Source organism: Homalodisca vitripennis, chromosome 6, assembly GCF_021130785.1.
Source record: "Homalodisca vitripennis isolate AUS2020 chromosome 6, UT_GWSS_2.1, whole genome shotgun sequence".
In the NCBI taxonomy this organism is placed as follows: domain Eukaryota; kingdom Metazoa; phylum Arthropoda; class Insecta; order Hemiptera; family Cicadellidae; genus Homalodisca; species Homalodisca vitripennis.
Window position 1 is genome coordinate 133340727 of NC_060212.1, and position 23642 is coordinate 133364368.

Sequence of the window (23642 nt, forward strand, 5' to 3'; positions counted from 1 at the left end):
TTCTATCATGCATGAAGGACAATTTATTGGCTGGAATGTTTGTATTATAAAAAACAGTTTTATTGTTTCAAATGAAGAACAGAATTAATTCTTCTAAATAGAAGAACTTGTGTTATTAATAAATATCTTAAATTAACAAGAAAAGCATTACAATTTACGTAACTAGAAAGACAATTTTCAATAGTTTAAACTCTGCCCAGTGTTTATCTTACAAAAATCCAATGAACATTTAAAGAACCAAAAAAATGTTCAAACATTACTTCAAATAAATCCTCTTCTACAACACTAAGTGTTCCATTCATGTCATCATCGTCTTCATTTTGAAGTAGTTTGAGGATTTTTCATTCAACTTACATTGTGTTTTCACTATATCAGTAAATTCATAGGTTTTAAAAGATTATTTTTAAGTAGCAGTACATATATATATATATATATTATGTATATATATACATATATAGTATATATATATATATATGTATATATATGTATATATACTAGCAGTTGCCCGCAGCTTCCCCGCAATTTCCCGTTGAAAAACAGTACACTATATTCACGTATTCTTTTTCTATCACATTCTAAACATTGCTGAAATAATTGATAGTCGTTCCTTTGTGAGCCTCTTGGGCGCATTATGAAGGTATGTACCATATTTCCTGCCTCTATCTTTCATGGTTTTTGCTAGGTGTTGATAAGTTATTCAGAACAATTTATTTATATGGATGAATCTCGATAAACTAATTAGGTTATAAAGAATCAAATTCGATCTATTAAAATTAATTGTCTGTCTAAGATATTTCCAGTATTATTGAGGAGTGTGCCTTCAAGAAAATCTATCAACGAAAACCAATTTCAATCATAAAGCGTCTTCTTTCGGCTCTTTTCATTTACCTTTCGATCTAACCAAATTCGATTACCTTATGTGCAAACATTCATGGATTTGTACAATGAGGTTGTATTCATAATAGCGTTTAATAGTATTTTCATTGCATTAGATAGTTTATTGATCATTGGTGCAATCTAAATTTAAAATTAGGCAATGACGTCTTCTATGCAACCTGCATTACGCTACTGATCAAGCACTTTACAATAACAATTATCTAAATTTTAAATATAAACAAATGTTTCTGCCTCTTTGATGAACTTCAGCTGATAGTATTAACATCTGTTAAGTATCAGTTCGCTTTGTATTACGTGCCGTAGCACAGTCTGTCGGATCCAATATAAAACACTCCAACATCAACAACAATTAAAAAATAATTAATTAATTAATTAAACATTTTCCAGTGGACCAAATTGTGAATCTAAACCATTCTCGAATTCCATTGAAAACACACGACAAATTTCATCAAAATCGGTCCAGTCATTTAGGAGTAGTTCAGTCACATACACACGGACACAAGAAATATATATATATATATATAAAGATACAGTATTTTTTAACAGTTATGGGCACAACCATATAACAGACCGTTAGTATTTCTTGACATTTCTTCACACAAACATCCTGATGTCATTACCCAAAAGAGGTACTTCTGTAAAAGAATAATCAGCTGATTAAAATAATTGTACTATTTTAAACTAGGATATATTTGTAATAATCCAAATTTATATTCCTCCTAATGATTTAATTTATCAAAAAATATAATGCAGTATTCGTTTTCTCCGATCTCAGGTATACTGCGATGAACATCTTAGTCTTTTCAAATTCATTTTGTTTAACAAAATCAACTAATAATAATCTTATGGAATACTTATTTTAAATATGTAACATGTTCTATCCTATCTATTAAGACTCAGTATAATTATTACCAAATTAGCAATATTGAAAGAACATAATAAAAATGCATCTTATATTCTCTAAGAAATCTCCTTCAATTGTATAAAAATAAACCTTTAAAATGTGACTACAATATATGAGTTCCAACATCTTCATTTACAGCCAAAAATAGTTATACTATACACATTTGAAATGAACATTGTTAGAATTCCAATCTTCGAAATATAATAATTATTTTCATACATCATGACATATTAGTAAATGCTACAAATTAGATCAATCACAATTGTAAGTATTAAGTTGTGGTATAGCCACATTTTCTACGACAAATTTGAAACCAGGTCGACAAGAACACAAACACGCATGAACTAATATTGATTGTCACTTTGCACATTGAAACAACTGTTGTTTTGCATTCTAAAAAAACAGTTTTGTACCAAAATGTTGTTTGTTGTAACTAAAAAACACTTGCTTGGTGTTCACACGTGTTAAATGGGCATGACAGTGATTACCACTTGCTTTATTTTTGCACCTTGGAACTTGTGTAACAACTCTAATGAAGTTTACAGGTATTTTAATTTTCAATTAGCCTCAGATTGTTCATATCATCAATTGTTGTATAATTAATTGAAATATTCATGGCATAGTCAGTCTGTGTGCTAAACTGGAAATGAACTATTACCTAACCTAACTTTGCCTGCACAGCTACGGGATGAAAGTTACTCTTCTTGGCGGACCACATCTCTGAGTGAGGACACGGGAGGTAGTCCCCCACACTCGAGCAGCCCCCGCCCCCAGACCCCCGCCTTCCCTGTGCACCCCCGCACTCCCTACATCAACAGCAGCTCCACACAATTTGACACTCTCACATCAGCTCTGCCCCCCAAAAGTCCAACGGCACAGCGGTGAGTTCTAGTCAAATATTTGAGATAAAACAATTTGTCTGATATCCCAATGCTTAATTTCTGATAAAAAGTGTGTTTTTCGTCATATTTGGTGACACAACAACTATTTCTCAATTTATTTTAAATACTCTAATAAAACATTAATACACTTTAATTTACAGTACAAATTCAATTGTGTGTCAGTTTAAAAAATAATAATAATAATAATTTTATGGCTTAACGTTTTTATTTTATTTTTTCTTTGTTCTTTTGTTATTTACAACAGAGTCTCCTCTTCTAAGTTTATCTTTAGATAAACTTTCCTTGTTGTTATATCCAAATAAAAATATATAGAACTTAGATATATATATATATATATATATATATATATATATATATATATATATATATATATATATATAGATTGATAATTAACGAACTTTTGCAAAAAATAAGAAGTGTTATCCATTTCTGTGTTATTTTAGATAATTTTTTTGTTTTTAATATAAATCCAAATCAAATAAATAAATTTTTAATCTTTTGAGTGGGTATATGAACAATTAATTCCAATTAAATGATGTAAACTTCAAATTTTATTTTAAAAATTGATAGAGTTTGTTTAAAATAATTAAATAAAAAGGTGTTTATACCATTTTTATCAATGACTGACAAAATTTTTTTTGTTTGTTTGAGAACAACTGTTTCATTTGCAAAGTTAAAAGCCTTATACAATTTCTTGCCATACATAGCATATTAAACTAATTTTTCAGCAATAATAAGATGCAATTTTGTTATCCATTGCTATATCTTTGCTTTGAAGTAAAGCAAAGATTTACTATACTATGGTTTAAATTATGTTCTGTTTCAAGTCAAATAACATGAATATACGTTTGACATGTATACGTTTCAGTTGGTTGTGAGTTACATGAAATGATCTTTAATGATCACAACAGTTATTTTTATTGATAATTTTATCATGATTTTATTACATATAAGGAAAATCTTATTTTCAACTAATAGGAAATATTGTACATTTTTTAAATATGCAGTAATTAATAGTTTAGTTAAAGTTTGTAGTATTTGAATTAGTTTAATTTTATATTATAAATAATTTTTATATATTATAGCTGCAGTACCAACAAAATTGAGTTCTAATTGTAAGTCTTTAGTTGCTGAATTCAAACGTAATTTTTTTCTTCCACCAGACGGGGTTTTAAAAACCTTGGAAAATGGTCTTCTACTTCTTCAATTTCTAGGTATGTTCTGGAACAATTAAACCCTCCCAGTGGAATTAAGGTGTCGTAAAAACGTTAATCTTGGGTAGTAGTAGAGTTGGTAACTTGGATGCAGGGTTAGGTAAACTAGAACTCATAATAAATTGATATATTTACTATTCACTTGTTAACTATTAGCCCTTTCACTGCTAATTTAAAAGTGTTACAGAACTTTAAGGTTAAGGTGTCAATAAATAACTAAAGTTCAATTGACAGTACCTTAAAATTCAGATACTGAAAGCCAATAATCCAAATTCCAGAGTCCAAAAATTGAAATGTTACAACTTTTTAAATTGTAGTTCATAAAACGGTTTTAAGAAATTAAACTCAAACTTTTTGTTTTTGATGACAAAGAGTTAAGACATGTTGATTACCATAAACATATGAATGGTGACATTATACAGTTAGGTGCTGTTTAAAATAATTTCCCTTATAAGAAAATAAACAGTCCTTGTGTAATGTAAATTTTTGCCATAAAAACAGTCTTAATATGTACTTTGTAAAACAAAACAAAATGCATAATTAATGAACTATCCGTTTCCACCCAAACTTGTGTTGAACAGCCTGGCATGTAGTGAAGGACCAAGTTGTTTGGCAGTGAAAGGGTTAATACCATTTAATTTGTTTGAATAGTGAATTAATATTTTGATATGTAACCTGATATTACTACCCTATTAATAATAACAAGCTCAAACTTTGATTAATTGTATTAGTATCATATAATCATATCCCAATATAATCAGCATAAATAAAACTATTAATTACATTTAAGTGTCTTTGTTCCTTTTTCTATACTTAATCAGTTTTCTAAGTCTAAGTAGGACTGTTTAAAATATTTGAAATAATGAGTAATAATAAAGACTGATTCATAAGGGTATTGGGAAAAATATTTACTAACTGGGTATAAATAAAGGGGATAAATACAGTACAGTATACCGGGTCTAACAAAAATTTCAGTTCTAAACACTAACCTTTTTAATGTTTGATAGTTTTCAAATCACTTAGAGAAGTTTTTGATGAATTTCAAAATTATTTTCCATTTTTCCAAAATAGCGGGTAGGGACCAACTCAGAATTTAAAATTATGATCCATTGTTCAATATATAAACTGAAATGTCTTGATAAAAAAAAACTAACAATACCAAAAACAAGGCCAAAATTCTAACTTTAATCAGACCCTGCTTTGGATGGAGTAAACCCATATACTGTAGTTATAATTTTCTCTATCCACTTCTTTTATCAAGATTCTTAAAGTGACATGCCATACGGTGGAGTTGTCTCTTTGGACAAGAAGCTGAGAAATTGCACTTAGTCCCAAAAGCCTTTGTGCTGTTTCCTGAGTGACAGGATATTCAAGATGGGTAAGGTTTGGGGCAGGAGCTGCCTCCTGTCCATGAGGAAGGATTTTTGGGCATTAATCTCAGTCATGTTTCCTTACAAAAAGGTGTTACTGTTCCTCCAAATACGATAGGGTATCTGTCAAAAATATTTTACTAAGGCCTACAAACACTTATTTTTTTCATTGCTGTTTCGTCTCATTAACACCTGTAATTTGTCCTTGATGGATCACCTACTTAAAATTTTTGAGTTGCACCTCGTCCCTCATTTTGGTAAGGCAGAGGAGAATCTTGGAATCCATCAAAAACACATCCATGTGATGTTATTAAATAAATCGCAAAATGAGATCTGACAATTCTTAACCATTCAAAATCTAAGGTGGCTAGTTTTATGTAGTACACCTAGTATTTAACTAACCCAGATTAATATTGTAAATTTAAATTTTCTTTGTTCAAACTTCAATATTGACAGTGGTAAATTTGAACTTAATTTCAGCATTACAGTGGCAACTCACAGGTTGAGTGTTCTACTCCACTTTTCTTTGTTTGTAAAAATGTCCTGAGAAGAAATGTTTGGAATGTAATAATTCTCAGAATATAGTCAGGATGCTTTATTAATGCAAATCTAATTATTGAGTAATATAGAGTAAAAAGAACGGATTTTAACAATATTGTTTCAATATTACATGAAAAAAAAAAATTATGGTTGCCTGTAAAGTCGGTTTTTACGGGCGAAGATTTTACGTGACAACGTCTTTTTCTCGGTAGAATATTTATTGATATGAATATTATTAAATTGCACAATAGGAACAAGGAATTGAATGAAAATAAGAATTGCACAAATTTTAACTATAGAAATTTTGTTTACTAAAACATTGTACATAATTTGAAATTAATTAAAATTTGTTATTGTAAATGGTAAAGTTGAATAAAACATTTACTAAAATTGGAATTTGAAATTCTTGCTAAACACAGTTAAATTCTAACTCCGCGCGTGGTGATTGGTCGGTTTTAGTTCGTTTGTTTGGTCGCACTGTTATGACAGGTTAGAGGTTATAATTTGTTATTTTAAATGTTTGACTAGCAATACGCGCTGTTTCTTCTCAATCGACTGAATTACGATTGATTGCAGAGTGATTTAAACTAATAATTTACTTAACACTATCAACATTTGTCAATAGTATGACATAACCTATAAACTCAGTTTCTCAACTTTTGTGTTAATCTAACAATTAATTAATCAATCATAGTTTACGATAATGAAATATCAGTGTACAATTATTTACCTTTATTGTTGTAGTTGTTGTAAATGACGAATCTAAGCACTCCACATTTTCACGAATAAACATAGTTATCTGCTTTATCCCGTGCGGCGGACCCACAGTTATCTGCTTTATCCCGTGCGGATCCCGTGCGGCGGACCCACTGGACGGGCATCGTAACGTTACCGGGCGTTACACTTTTTCATGAGTGACTCCGAGCCGCAACCTAATTTAAGACGTTGTCACGTCAACAATACATAATTGATTAGAACACGGAAAGTATAACAACAGTTTCATTCTTAATTTTTACAAAATAATGTGAGAACTCAATGATTGATACTAACATTTACTCACATAAAGTTGTCATAAACAATATGACTGCATTCAAATCAAATTTTTCGGATCATTTATTAATAAAACTAACCATGATCATAACAATTTTGCAGAAAACATGGACATACTATAAATTTAAAACATTTACTTAAATTCTGAATCAAAATAAAACAAGCTTTTGAGAAAATTAAAACATCAAATAGAAAAATTATCAAAACTAAAATTGATACAGTAAAGTGCAAATTTACCATACATTAAAAATGTCCCATTTGTTTGTTAAAAGTATTCTATGCCCTTAAATGATTATAACCCATTGACAACTTAAGATAGGAAAGCTGTGTTCAAATATTTTATAAATTTATTTATATTGAACAAAATCATTGTAAATAAAAGGGTAGAACATTTTGTTTTAAACAACTGTGAGGTTCAAAATTTATATTTAAATACAAGGTGAAAAAATAATGTTCAACTCAATTAAAAAACAGTGAAGATAGAACAATTTGCATTATTAATTAACAAAATGTTTTTAATCTTGTTATCCTTTCAAATCAACATGTTTCAAAACTGTTGTATAAAATTATTTTTTTCTATAAAAAGATTCTGCCCAGGTCTAGTTGGAGATTCCTATTTTTATATTTGCTCTTGAATTGTATAACAATTATGTTCAGAAACAGAATGTTTTTATGAAACAATTAAGTAGTAATGTTGCACCTTACAGCTACACAGCAAAATTATAATTCCATTTAATTGATTTTTTTTTTAAAGAGTCCAGTATATACCCTCCTCTATAAAGAGACCTTATTTTATTAGAGTAGCAATAATCTAAAATACACCACTTTGCTTTACTCTATTATTATTTATTCAGTTAGTCAGACTCATAATGTAATGTATGTAGTACCTGTAAAAGTAATATTAATATATGATTGCTCTTTATTATTGTTTAAATTAAATTGTCATGTTAGTATTTTTCTGTAGTTCTTACTAATTATTTACAAAGTTGTAAGTATATAAGAGGTGATATAACCACAATATCATACATCATACATTTCAAAAGATGTGTTTATCATGATCATTTAATACAAAAATATATACTAGTATTATGATCAAAAATTTAATTTATTCAGAAACAAAATATACATAAACACTCCTTATTCCATTCTTGGAACATAATAATGAGCCATAATCGTTGCAACTACTTAAAAGGAATGATAAAATTTCTTCAAATTGTAAGAGATGCAGCTGACAATAGGTCAAACTTAGAACATGTTTATAGGAATAAATAGTACTCTTTAAACTCCAAAATTTAATCCTAAAGATATTTAAGTATAGTTTTGGAATACTATTATGTATAATAATAACTAAGTTACGACAAACAAATTATATATGAGTTCATCATAATATCATATCACTTAAATCATTATAGTCCTTTCATGTAATTTATCATCCGCGGTAAACCATTAAGGCTGCCATTGTTATCAAAAAAATTTACCAAAATGGTAAGTGTAATAATGAGAGGAAATGTTGCAGTAAAGAGTGGTCGCCCATGAGTGAAACCCTGGTCAGAGAACACCGAGAACATTCAGTCAGTTCCTTCAGAGGCTACGAGAGCGACTCTCATACGCAACATAGTCCAAAGGTGTGTAAGTATAATTATTAAATGGGTCATGGAGAAAGTGTATTAATTTGATGTGTCACATGGCCCTCTAACATCTACATTGACCAATCAGTGATAATAATTCTTCATCTCCATCCTATTCAATTTTTTAGCAACAGCAAGCTGTTACAAATATTCAATGCCCAATTTTGGCGCTAACGTAATAAAAGTTATGACTCTTTTAAAAGTAAAATATGTAATGTTTTGACCTAATTTAAAATTAATCAAAATTAATATTTCACTGTGGTGTCCAACCTGATACCAAAATGATCCTTTTATTTATCACGTTGACTATGGCAGACGCTTTAGGACATGCTGGCTCATGTAAGTAATCAATATTACTCAGCCTAGAGCTGTAGTGAAGGTGTTAACTATATGACTTATTTGTAGCTAAACATATTATATTGTACAGTAGTTTAACACACTGACTAAAGCAGACACCTTAGAACATGCTGCTTGATAAGACTTCTCAAGATCACTATATAGACCACCTGTTAAGGTGTTGATGATAGTTTATACGGGTATTCATGATAAAGCATACCCACCAAGATATATATTGTACAGTAGTTTAACACACTGACTAAAGCAGACACCTTAGAACATGCTGCTTGATAAGACTTCTCAAGATCACTATATATACCACCTTTTAAGGTGTTGAAGATAGTTATACGGGTATTCATGATAAAGCATACCCACCAAGAATATATTGTACAGTAGTTTAACTCACTGACTTAACAGCAGACACTTAGACACCTTGAACATGCTTGATAAGATTTTTCAAAATATAGAAAACTGTAAAGTGTTGTTCATACGATGGTTCATGATAAAGCATACCCAAAATTAATGAACATGAATGTTTCTTGCTTGGTTTACATATAAACTCAAATGAGAGGTAGACAAATGTAAAAGATATACTTTTATTTAAGATAGCTTACATTTTCTAAATAGTTATTGAAAGTTCAGGAAAAAGCAAATCTCCACTATTCAGCATAATCGTTTATCTTTTTGAATTCATACAGTTCTCTCAGTAAAACAATAGCAAGTTGGTGGGATTTTTATTTTCAAATCAAAGTATGGAAGAACTAAAATTAACATAAAAATAGTTTTATTTCAAACCTACTAATATCTTAATCAACGTCTTATTTTTGAATAGTAAACTATTGGCTAAAATACGTGAATCTAGAAGACTCCATGTACACATAACATAGCTATGAAGGGTTGAATCAATGTGAATGTTAATTTTAGCTCCAGTTCACCTTCCTCTTAGTGTACAGTCCAGAATCTGATGCTTTCTCAGACTTGACTCCTGGAATCTGGAGTCATGTTCATCTGAAGAGATCCAAAAAAATAAATAGGCGACGAAGAATCTCAAGACGAACTCTTTACATTGTTTTGACATCAGAGACACCTAGACTACAAAATATAAAAATAAAGTGTAATCTAGATGAAGAGGTATCCTCATTTTCTCATCAGGTACACAACAATTTCATGTGAAGAGGAAGTTGGACTGGATATGATTTCAAATTAGATTCTATGTGATGTTTGTATCAGTAGTACTTATTTAACAAATTCCTGGCATTGTTTTATCTGTCTAATAATTTATTATCATTTATGGCATAAGTTTAAAAAATTGTTCCCCTTACAGAGTCATCAGTACTCAAGTGGACACAATGGCACAATTAATGGAGGACAATCATCTCCAAGTGTCTACTACGGACACTCCCGACGCTCCTCCATCCACTCCAATGGAGAGCCTCCGCAAGAGGTGTCTCCGGCACATGTCAAGTTTGTCAGGGACACCTCTAGGTTCTGGTACAAACCAACAATATCTAGAGAAGAAGGTAATTTGATCCAAATTTAATTGTCAAGCTATTATTGTCAAAATATGGCATGAACTTTTACCATGTACTCGTATTTACTGAACAGTATACTGGCTAATTAAAATTTCTATTTAAAAAGTTGTTGAAATATTAACAATGTTGTGCTTTAATTCAAACATAAACAGCTGATTCTAATGTAATCCTCCTGTTACAAGTTTATTCCTCTTTGATTATTATGATAAATACAGTAATGTAGCTGGAAATCATGTTTAAAATGTTTATAAAAGACAGGAATGACTTTAAAACCGTTTAAACACTATAAAACATAAACAAAAGAGGCAAATGTATGTGCCTAAAATTAGACTTTAGTTACTCAATTCACAATTGATTGCAAATTCTACTCAAAATATTTAAAAAAATGTTTAATTAATCTTGTTTATTACTCAGTGATATGACTATTTTACAGCACTACACATATCACTTCTTCATTTACAGACTTAAAATGTTATAAAGTGATTACTTACACATGTAATTAGTACACGGATAACATTGTTGTAGTCGATCTTAAAACTTTCCAGAGAAATTGGCATGTTAATTTTAATTAAATACATGAGTATATTTTACAATCTATTTTAATGCCAATTAAAATTTTTATCATGGGAAAATTTCATTTCAAACAAAAATTGTAAAATAAAATTTTTTCCCTATAGCTGTCATCAGTTAGAAATAGGCTTCAAAAGCTGCGAGCATACTCATTCAGCAAATGAACGACCAAAGTTTGAGATTGAGCAGAACTTATTGTGCTGTCAACCTTCATTAAAAATATCTTTTGAGTATATTACAGAAATTCTGAAAAAGAACTTGATAAAAGTACTTTTTCCATCCAGTCTTTCCCCCCTCAATAACAAGTTGAGTGCTAATATAAGTGTAATATACATGTTAATATGTATTCACATTTACACAATATTACACTAATATGCAAAAAAGTAAATTCAAATTAATACCAATAAGTAAGAATACCTCTTGAAGAGCAACAAAAATTTGATATACTAGACAAGAATGAGGTAACTGAGTTCACAATAACAACAGTGGGAAGGAGGAATCCCTCCCACGAGCTATTGACAACATACAGCCAAGGGTGGAATACCTTCCAATGTATTAAAAAGTAAAAAAATTGTTCCGTTTTTTTGTGTAGTTCTTATATTACTACATACATTCTATGGACAGTGGCGTAAAGAATAGAGAGAAATGAAAAGTTACTCTGCTTGGATATATAATTGTAGGATATAGAAAAAATGCTATAATTCAAAATTAATAACATAGTCATATGATTAATAAAGTACACTTTCTGTATTATTCCTTTAATTGTAATTTTTTTCTATTTATCTAAATTTAGTATAGAATTAGTATGTGTTTTAGTACAGGTAGTTAATACTGAATAAACCTTACCACCTCTTAGTATGTTAATTTGATTTATTAACAACATTGAAGACTTAGTTCTAAATTTTGAGTATTAATTATAGAAATGTATTTAGCATATGTTGCAGCAAAAAAAAAAAAATATCAATATTTTTACTTTATATTTTTTACCACTCAAACAAGTTTTATTAATACAGCAATCTCCATGCTGAAAGATCGATCACCAGGAACATTTGTGGTGAGGGACTCCAACTCGTTCCCTGGAGCTTTTGGTCTGGCGTTGAAGGTTGCGACTCCGCCTCCTTCCACTCCTGGGAAAGCTCCTTCGGACCCTTCCACCGAGCTTGTCAGGCATTTCCTTATAGAGCCCACATCTCGAGGTGTCAGACTCAAAGGCTGTGCCAATGAACCAGTTTTTAGTGAGTAGAGTGAATTTATTGAATACTTATTTTCTATCATTCTGTAGACAATGACAAGGAATTAATAAATTAAGAACCGTTATCCAAAGAAACAACTATGAGTAATTTTGCAAAATAGTAATGCTACAATTGTTTTTATTTTGACTGCAACTTGGATAGTTTTTTGTTAAATATATTCATTCAAAATAATGATTTATTTTAATTTTCTGTGGAATACTTCTAAGATGACAGTTTTAATTGTAAGACGTAAACATATTGTCAAATATCTACTAGGATGTTTCAGTGTTTCAAGTTAGGATGTGTTATTTAACATACAACAAAGTTATTGCAGGTACTTTATTAGTACAAGCCTAGCACTCACAATGCCTCTGGCTATACCAAGCAAGTTGAACTCAAACAATAGGCTACCCTCCCATTCTTTGTTTTAAGTTTGTTATTGACGATGAAAGGTTTCAAAGGCTTACAGAGTTTCAGACATTTGCCATCTTTTTATATGTTAAGAAAAAGAACAACACTATGTTTCGAGATTTAAATTTACATGTCCAGAGGAGAGAAGGAACCAAAATGATGTCACTGCACAGGAGTCAAGACCAGAAACATCACACTTAAACTAACAAAGGTGAACCAATTACAAGGAACTCAATGTCGGCATTGCCTGTGATATCACCTGAAACAAAGAGAACATGAAAGCAATGGTCGGGAGGGGAGGGATATTCGCTTGAGGTTCATATGTTACGGTCTGGACTTCATGCAGTTTGTTAGTTCGGGTGTGACGTGTTTGTGCTCTTGGCTCTTGTGTAGTGACATCGCTTGAGTTCATTCTCTCCAGTCTGGACTTCATGCAGTTTGTTAGTTCGGGTGTGACGTGTTTGTGCTCTTGGCTCTTGTGTAGTGACATCGCTTGAGTTCATTCTCTCCAGTCTGGACTTCATGCAGTTTGTTAGTTCGGGTGTGACGTGTTTGTGCTCTTGGCTCTTGTGTACTGACATCGCTTGAGTTCATTCTCTCCAGTCTGGACTTCATGCAGTTTGTTAGTTCGGGTGTGACGTGTTTGTGCTCTTGGCTCTTGTGTACTGACATCGCTTGAGTTCATTCTCTCCAGTCTGGACTTCATGCAGTTTGTTAGTTCGGGTGTGACGTGTTTGTGCTCTTGGCTCTTGTGTAGTGACATCGCTTGAGTTCATTCTCTCCAGTCTGGACTTCATGCAGTTTGTTAGTTCGGGTGTGACGTGTTTGTGCTCTTGGCTCTTGTGTAGTGACATCGCTTGAGTTCATTCTCTCCAGTCTGGACTTCATGCAGTTTGTTAGTTCGGGTGGTGTGACGTGTTTGTGCTCTTGGCTCTTGTGTAGTGACATCGCTTGAGTTCATTCTCTCCAGTCTGGACTTCATGCAGTTTGTTAGTTCGGGTGTGACGTGTTTGTGCTCTTGGCTCTTGTGTAGTGACATCGCTTGAGTTCATTCTCTCCAGTCTGGACTTCATGCAGTTTGTTAGTTCGGGTGTGTGACGTGTTTGTGCTCTTGGCTCTTGTGTAGTGACATCGCTTGAGTTCATTCTCTCCAGTCTGGACTTCATACAGTTTGTTAGTTCGGGTGTGACGTGTTTGTGCTCTTGGCTCTTGTGTAGTGACATCGCTTGAGTTCATTCTCTCCAGTCTGGACTTCATGCAGTTTGTCAGGCATCACACCTCATAGACTTCAATCCTCGAAACATAGTGTTGTACATATTTGTAACATATAATGATTGTAAATGTCCAAAATCCTAGTACCTCCAAGTTGGACAGTTCCTTAAGCACCATCCAATTACTTGTAACTCAAGTTGAAATATATCTTTTACCACATAACAATGTTATTGCACTCAAGTTGAAATATATCTTTTACCACATAACAATGTTATTGCAGGTTCTCTATCAGCACTGGTGTACCAGCACTCACTAATGCCTCTGGCTCTACCGTGCAAGCTGGCGCTACCTGAGTCAGACACTAGGCTTACCTCCGAGTCGACTGGTACCATTAGCACCGCTCAGTTACTTCTGGCTCAAGGAGCAGGTTTGTACTTCATGAAACTCAGTAATTTGTATTCAACCATTTCATTAAATGACTTATTGCTAATGGCAGTATATTTGATTTTTCATTATTTTTTAAACATATTCATTGGTATGTGTTTAAAAAATAATTACAAAAGCACTACCCATATGGGCCATGTATATAATTTTTTATACAATAAGCTTTTTAATGCTGGGCCTAAGGTAATTTTCCATTAGAGATTAAGTGGGTTTTAAAATCAACAATGTTTTTAAAAGAATTGTGAATATACTTCAGCAGTAATTAGACTAGTATTAATTTATAAAATATGATTATTAATATATTAAGTTTTCATGTGATATAAAAACAAACTATATACAAGGTCTAGTCTGTTTCAATTAAGGTTGTAGAAGGTTTTTGTGTCATTTTTTTCCCATGTGATGATTGCTCACATGCCATGAAATTTAATGGAAATCATAAAATGATATATTTATTGATTATTTTTCTAACTAATTAGGTAAAATATCTGAAAATAGCCTTTGTATGATAATACATTTTTATTTCAGCCTGCAATGTCTTGTATTTGCTAACCATCGACACAGAATCGTTGACCGGACCTCAAGCTATCGTCAGGGCTATCAGCGAGTTATTCTCCAAGCCCTTGCCACCTGCAGCTATTGTCCACTTCAAGGTTTCTGGACAGGGCATCACACTAACGGACAATAAGCGCCAGCTCTTCTTCCGCAGGCACTACCCCGTCACCACCATCTCCTATTGCGGCCTGGACCCTGACGATCATCGGTGGACCCAACACAATGAGGCTGGGATGCCAATCAGTTCAAAGTGAGTGTTTATTTTGTGATCAGCAAATTGATATAAGTACCTTAGCTCTTATTGCAAACTTACATTTATCCTTTGGTATGCTAATTAGGTTTAAAGTCTCTTAACAGATAGATGCGATAAAATGTTACTTGTTGAGGCTCTCACAATTGGAAAGACAAATTATATAAAAGCACATGTCTTTTCATTGCCAGCAAGATGGGAAAAAGGATAATAACAGAAGTGGAAAGGATACAAATAAAAAATGCTAGTCCATATAAGGGGAGGGGGAGGGTCACAGGGTCATGACCCCTCCCCTAACAATTTCCAATTTAGATTTCTTTTAAGATTACGTTTTGTAAAAAACTAATCTTTAGACTACAAAATGTGTGTTTTTAAAAGTTCTGGGGGAGGGGAGGGGCCGGATTCTACCTTGCCACGATACTCTCAGGTCCTTTGATAGTGATCTCTTCCCAAACTTTATGCTATATTCGTTTCTGAATACTGATCCCTTTTATTACATCAATTGCTCACCATGAAATGGGTGGATGGATTAATCAATTCCGCAAGTTCCCACACCTCTAATAGTTATCTGTTTCCATCTACACAAATTCATAATGCTCTCTTGGAATACATTTGATGTTCGTAAGATGCAAGACCCAAACTTATCTGAGATAACATCTCACCCCAAGCAATCTTGTATGACAAGGAGACAATATTATTCTTCTCGATATTGCACTTTTGAGACAGAATCAGCTTTAATGACAGTGATTTCTATACTTGACCCTTTCATATACCATATTGTGCTTACAGCTTACTTCTTATAGACTATGATCATCAAAAGGGTGTAACTCTACAAGTAGGCCAGTACACAAAACGTTTTTAATTTTCATATTTAGTTACACAAATTTAAATTTAAACGACAGATATACAGGGTGTCCAGCAACCATTCGAACAAACTTTGCCACATTGTTCAGCAGGCCAAAACTAACAAATAATGCAATATAACAGGTGCCCTATTTCGCTTCGATTAGCGTCTGTCTGTCTGTATGTGTTTTTTGGGAAAAAAATTACTACTCAAAAACCACTTAAGATACAGAATGCAAACTTAACAGTTATGTTAACTTAGTGTTGGTCCTTTTCAGTGAAAAAAATAAAACCAATATCTCATTGCATTTCAAAATGGCGGCCGTTCAAAATTTTCAAATTGTATTAGCTTTGAAACGGCTACTTTGACAACAAATTCACCAGGATAACTTTTTTTAGCATATTTTATTACCAATTAAACAATTTTTGTTTCAAAAAGAATGAATAACTAATAACTGAGTTACAGCACCAAACGTAAAAACAGGTTAAATCCATGCATTGCAAGTACATACAACCAACAATGTAGTGGATTTTTACGAATAAACTTTTTAATGTTCTTTATTAAAATAGTGAACAATATTATAACCTGAAATTTAATATTTATTTTTTAAATTTGTTTTAAGGTAAATTTAAAAAAAGTTCTTAACCAATTGAGAATCCTGGTTTTCAAATCTTAAAAAAAAAAATGTTAATAGGGCTACGTTATGGTTAGGTATAGGGTTTTCTTACATGGCAATTGTGTGAAACAGCGTACAGTACAACCCCGATAAGTCGGCTCCCGTTAACCCGGAAGTCTGGCTAACCCGGACCGATTTTCAATTAAAAAACAAAAAAATCAGACAAACATTTCAATAATAAAAACGTAATATTTTTGAGTGGTATAGTATCCGTGAATCAATGTTGCATCAGTATTTGATGGGACTGTACGACAGTGAGTGTGTGACTCATGGCATACGGCGGCCGAGTGGCGGTCATTGTCCCGGATTCTCGGAAACAATAACAGACGCGTATTTCCCCAAATTCGGACCCTTTCCACTTACTGACGAAGAAGTGATCGCGTCGTTTTTACCTGATGCTAATGAATCAGACACTGAGGAGGCGGACGGGGACATTAAAGATCTAGTGATGAGTCATGGAAATGCAGTGACCAAACTAAACGAACTAATGGTTTATTTCGAGCGGCAGGCAAAAAACATCGCCGGCTGAATTGCTCATGTTGAAGAGACTGCGGGATCGCACAGCACGCACGCGGCAGACGACATTGGCACAACCAAAGCTGACTGAGGTTTTTACTAGGAAATGAACATTTATAAATGTACTGTAAGGGTTAATAATAATTAAATGTGCATATGTTTGATGTTTTTACAATATTATAATGGAGTTTATCTGTAAGTATACCGTATTTTATTAATTTTTTACCTAATTCTCCGGCTCACCCGGATTTTCGTTAACCCGGATCGGCCGCGGTCCCGATTAATCCGACTTATCGAGGTTCCACTGTAATTAATTCAGTGTTTGAAAAATTTTATTGAACAAGTTATTTTTTATTAAGAAATCAATGATTACATTACTATAAAACTTTCATAATCGTTGCTCAAAGTGGCGTCCTTGTAAAAAGTTTATTCGTAAAAATCCACTACATTGTTGTATGTACTTGCAATGCATGGATTTAACCTGTTTTTACGTTTGGTGCTGTAACTCATTTATTTGTTATTCAATCTTTTTGAAACAAAAATTGTTGAATTGGTAATAAAATACGCTAAAAAAGTTATCCTGGTGAATTTGTTGTCAAAGCAGCCGTTTCAAAGCTAATAAAAATATATATTATTCAATTCTTATAAATTTATAAAATATTTACAGTGTATTGTAATTTATGATGTACTTTCTGGGGAAAAAAATTTGTTTTTTGTGGTATTTCTAACATATCATATTGCAAGAATAGTACTTTTATTGTAATATACCCAAAAAATTGAGTTTTCTTATAAAATTATTTGTTGTAACTACTCATCAGAACAGAATTTAATTTTTTTAATTCCACCCTTTACAAAATGTGAAAATCTCTTGAGTGTCTGCAAGTGTACACATCATATAAGTATTACTTGTGTATTTGGTTTTCCATGAAAATCATTTTGGAATGATTGATGAGGTGAACCAATTAATGAATTATCTTCTAACTGTATCAGGCAAGGTTAGAACCTTTTGGATCTTCTTACGCTTAACTGAAAGTGTTTGATAGCATAAACACTGTTTTTCCCTGTTAGTATATTGAGATTATAAATTTATATTATTAAGTCTTACAATTTTTTAATACTTTGTGGTATATTAAAGAAAATAAATATTTCACAATGTAAGCAAAATGTTTGCAGTTTTTTTCCTTCCATCTACTAACTCTCTTCAGTGTTGCACAATGTTTACTTATTTTAGTTTGATAACCAGATTTTTCTTTTGTTTCAGCCGGTGTTTTGGCTTTGTTGCAAGAAAACCTGCCAGCAAAACAGACAATCAATGTCACATCTTCGCCGAGCTGGAACCTGAGCAGCCGGCCACAGCTATCGTCAATTTTGTCTCCAAAGTAATGATGAATAGTGGTCAGGGAAAATCAAATATAGTTTGATCTGGAGAATGCGCATGAATTTTGTAACAGTCATTTTTTATTGCATAAATTTGTACACCAGTACTATTAGATTTCTTTCTTGATACTTTGATTCGGTAGTCGTTTTATTTCAATTAAAAAGTTTAAATTACATACCCATGAAAGTAATTATCTTTTAAATGCATGTATATGAATTGTCAGAAGTAGTTTTTATTACTGTAAACTGGCTGCTAACAGAGCTGCAGTGAAACAAATCATAAGAGTAAGGAAGGAATAAGACCTGTATTAATTGAGGAATCACTATGAGATAATACAGAAAGGGATAGGAATAAGTCAATTGAAAAGTGTTTTAAAAGTGATCATTCAGTCTTCTATGGGAAGAATATGTATACTTCCCATATAAAAAAAGAGTACATTTTTGGATATAACAGGGACAAAGTGTGATGGGATGTTGATATATCATAGTGAGAGCTATAATTCAAAAGACAAAATAGAAATCCCCAGCATGATTTTTGTTATTTTATAGCTGTCCAGATGATCAGCTTTAGTACAGTAATCTGTTTATCACTTGTTGACCAGAAAAATTAGTGTTCTAAAACTATTTACTGCTCTCACACCCAGTGCACGGAAATATGAAGTGATTGTGGTGTACAGCTGAGAAGGAGGAAAAGCCGCAGGTGTTGACATCCTTTTGTCAAGGATGAAACAATCATAGATTATCCTGCCCGAAGGAAAATAACTTGTTTTGGCTCACTAGGAATGAATGAGTTCTAAGAAGTGAAGTCAGATTGATCGGAAATAGATATCCATACCAAAAAGAAAACCAGGTTAGATAATTATTTTTTACAATCAACCAACTGGAGGTTTCTTAGCCTCCAAAGTTTCTGAAGTACCAGAATCAGAAGTTGGGCTATAACAATGTCTTCAGTCATCATTTTGTCAATGAGAAAGGCAATATCAGATGTTTAATACTTTTAATACTCTTAATACTTCTTGAAAAAAAATTTAAGGACAGATAGAGTAAATGGGTGCAGAAGAATATTATTACGAGTGGAGAATATGGGAAATAACTAAAATGAAAAAGAAAAACATTTAAGGAGCATAACAGTTAGCTAAGTAAATCTATAGGATCAGTTTTTTATTCTTATTTCAAAGTATTAAGAAAGAAATATAATTTATCTTTTTAATTATCTTAGTGAAATTATTATACTGTCTTGCTGTAAAATAACTACATTTTTTCCAACAGATATTATTAATGTCAATATTTAATATTTAGATTACATAACTAATATTAGTTTATTTTAAATCTTCTTGTAGATATTACATCTGCCTGTACAAGATTAGACCGTTACAAATTCAGAAAACCCAATCAATGTTTAACATATTACACCTTGTAAATTTCACATATTACAGATAAAAAACTATTCAATTGTCAAGTTTTTCTGGAATTTGTGTAGTTTGCATGTTTCTATATTACATTTAACTTTTCTCCTACTGCTAATTAACTACATAATTTTACATTTTGTTGTGCTGATGTATCTGTTCAGTTACATAATTTTATAGACCATTGTTTTTGCTGTGAGTGACAAATAATTAGTTATTTTATTAATTAAGTTCTTTATTCTGAACCAAGTACAATATTAGTAATTACAACTTGTAGCTTAATAACTCTTATTTATATTGTTACTATAATTGCACAGTCAAACTTTAATTACTTTATATTGTTTATAGTGTATATAAGTATCTATGTAAAGTATGTAGAAATGCACTAGTGTTCTATCCATATTCATCACATGAAGATATATGTCAAACTGAAATAACCAAATTGTATAGAGAATATATATATATTAATTGTTAAAACTTTTAGAGTTGTTATATAAAATGTGTGTTTATATAAATATATATATTTAGTTTGTTGCTTTTTAAAAGGTGTAAATTTTGATCGTGTAGTTTGTCTTTAAATATTAATTAACTTATTGCTAGAAATAATTAATTGTATAGTAATATTTGTTTTTGCTGAAATACATCTCATTTTTGGCATTGTTTAAGTCACTTGAACATTTTCACATGTTTCATTTTTGTTTAGAAAGATGTCCTTCTCCACTAATTTGGTAAATAAGATGGGTTACAATAATATACATTTGTATTAAAACAATTCTTCCTTATAATTTTCTGTTTTTATCATTAAAAACTTTTTTCTTTCTTGAGAATCATTACAGCACATTTTCTAGAAATTAAAATATTTTACATTAACATTCTTTATATTTCGTTGCATATTGAGATTTCTAACATTCGAAGAGTAATGTAAAAGTACCAATATTGGTTTAAAACAATTATTGGTTGTATGACTAAATTTTGGTTTCTCAAGCCTTCACATAAAATTAAAACAGCATGGTCAAGTTTGTAAAGAGTTTTATGAGTTTGAGTGGAGCATATTTTAGGAACAATAGTTTGAGCCATGATAAAAAAAAGAAGAGATGTATTTCAAGTTTGCAAAACATAGTTATTTCTTACCAACAATCATATCATTTAAGATAAACACACTTTAGATAACACGTTAAGTATGTAAATTTGTATGAATATATAAATATATGTTGCAACCTGTAATAATATATCTTAGGACTGTATTTTTGTGTAAAACTGGACCAGAGTGCCTTCTAAAAAGTGGCACGCAACCACTTCCCTATATTCAAAGGCTCTAATAGTTGTATTTTGCCTCTGCATCATTTCAGTTCTTTTTTTTAGTTGTTGAGTTTAGATATTATGTAAGTGTCTTGCATAGTTAGGCTCTATGTGAGGATACATTTTGTAATTAACCTATAACTGATTAAGTGATATAGAATATATAATCTATATAACTCTAAAAATGCTAAAAGGTACCTCCATGTAATATTGTAATATGACATAGAACTGTACTTCAAATCTATTTGACACAACAGATCATTTTATTTTAGCTATAAACCTGCTTTTTTAGTAGTAATAACCCGATATTCTGTTTGCACATATTTCCTACTCTGATTAGCTCGTTTTTATCACTTGCTCTGGCTTAAATAGTTAAAACCATATTTCTCTTTAAATATAATCTATTGTCGAGTTCACATTTCTGTAAATTGAATAAATTACTAAATAGAATAAGTGATTGCAAGGAATGTACACAATAACAGACTTCGGAACACAATCCATCAGAGTAATCTGGAACTAGTTGAGGAAAAGATGGAATAGAAAACTGTATAACTTTTTAAATGTGTTATTGCACTTTTAGTTCGCCTGCAATGTCAATCTGCCATTGGTTAGTTTTGCTTATAAAAATAAACATGCCATATTTGGTATTTATTATACAGTTACGGAATGATGCAGAGAGCATTTGAGAGTGCCATACGTTCCTCGATTGTTGTACTGATTGTGGTACCCACAATGTACGATAGCTCAACTTTTAGTCCCCATTTTCAGCTTTAAGGACCACTATTTTAGAAGGCAATATTGTAATACTGACTTTTTTAGACGCAAGAAGAGTAAGTAAACAAATTAGTGCACTATCATCATTGAATTTTTTCAAATCTATATTTTAGCAACATACCTAATTATGTCATAGTGTATTTATAAATAGGAAGTAGAAATGTCTGTCATCGGTCTGAAACAAATTAAATGAATGTACTGTAGTTTTACAAAGTTCAGTAAATGAAATATTTATCGTAAATGCATGTGCATATAATTACATAACTTTTAAAGAATTAAATATTGTACAGAATCCTTAATAAGGGACATCTAAAATCATAACGTAGTATAACTACATATGTCACTAAAAGTTCTGTTCATTGAAACATTTTTATTTTATTTACGTTACAATAAATTTAAATTTCATAACGTGGGGAAAGGAACAGATAACATACCAAAGTACTGTAACAGCTCAATCTTTATTAAATGGTGCCTTTAAGTATGGGGATTGTTGAAAGTTAAACTTAATCTTACCTAGTGTAAATGGTAAATAGCTGTGATGTAATTAGAGATAACTGATTTTAACTTTAATCAATCATACATAATATACATGAAAGTCACAAAATCATGAGTGTCCAAAGGCACCTTATTTATATTGTATGCATTGAAGCTAGCCTTTCAGGCTTTGCTTGGTTAAATGATAGCTTTAATTAATAGATTTTAATCATGAGACATGCGTTACTACAAGTAATTAATTAATTCACACCGAATGCAAAACTCTGCTTAGCAGTGTGTTAAAATACTAGAATGCATAATGATTATTCATTTTATATTTAACAACGTTCCCAAATAGATTAAGTAAATACTATTATAACAAAGATAAAGAATGTAATTAACATTGTATATAAATAAATAACTCTATAGAAGAATAAAATTACTGTGTGATTTCTTTAACCATTATTTCTCTCAGTATCTATGTTATCAATAATCAATTTCCATGATTCAATGGATAACATTTTATGATATAGGATTTGGAGAGGTGCTTTAAACACTACAGAATAATATTTATATTTAATTTTATTGCTATTTACCCGTATTTTTGGACTAAAAGTCTATTACAGTGGCATAAATAAGGTAGGCGGGGGGGGGGGGGAATGAGGGGGTATAACCATACCCCAAGAACCCTAACAATAAAAAAAATATTCATATAAGGCAATCCAACTTGTTTGAAATGCAGTAGTTAAATGTTTAACTGTGAATTAGGCATATCAAATGTTGATGTATTCTATAACCATCAGAACAAGTATGATGTGCTCTTCAATCAGATTCATCCCCCCACCAAACCCAAGTCCTAGTTACACCACTATCTACATGTTGCAGAAAAACTTATTTTTCTTATGTTAATCCTCAGTTTTCTTACTTTAATCCTCGAAGTAGCATCAACTGTTTCTGAGTGACACTAGTCCGACGACATTTATTGTGTGCAGATTCATATACTCTTGGAATCGGAAAGAGTAGCTGATTTCAGTTTTGTATTTCATTTTTAACCGGTATATTGTCAAAATGTGCCTTCTACAAAATAAGAATATCAGTTTTAAATAAATTGATTATTTGGGTGTCTTGTTTGAATTTTTGGTTTTTTCTTTCAACCATAAGGATTATTTAATAAAATAAGTTTGTTATTATTACTTACTATTGGATTTATTTTACATCTGTATTATTTCATA

The 23642-nt window shown here is 31.3% G+C and overlaps 1 protein-coding gene across 9 annotated transcripts in view; it reads left to right on the plus strand.

Moving 5' to 3' along the window:
• Positions 1–22849, plus strand: part of LOC124364927 (tensin-1-like) — a 565111-nt gene extending 542262 nt beyond the window's left edge. For 8 of the 9 annotated variants that reach the window (XM_046820745.1, XM_046820750.1, XM_046820752.1 and 5 more), the window contains 8 exons: positions 2483–2682; positions 3867–3917; positions 8394–8502; positions 10166–10361; positions 11957–12178; positions 14079–14225; positions 14768–15044; positions 18342–22849. In XM_046820745.1, the coding sequence (XP_046676701.1) occupies positions 2483–2682; positions 3867–3917; positions 8394–8502; positions 10166–10361; positions 11957–12178; positions 14079–14225; positions 14768–15044; positions 18342–18501 (1362 nt within the window). In that variant the 3' untranslated portion in view covers positions 18502–22849. The remainder of the gene's footprint in view (positions 1–2482; positions 2683–3866; positions 3918–8393; positions 8503–10165; positions 10362–11956; positions 12179–14078; positions 14226–14767; positions 15045–18341) is intronic. The other variant, XM_046820749.1, reaches the window with a different exon arrangement.
• Positions 22850–23642: the final 793 nt, after the last annotated feature.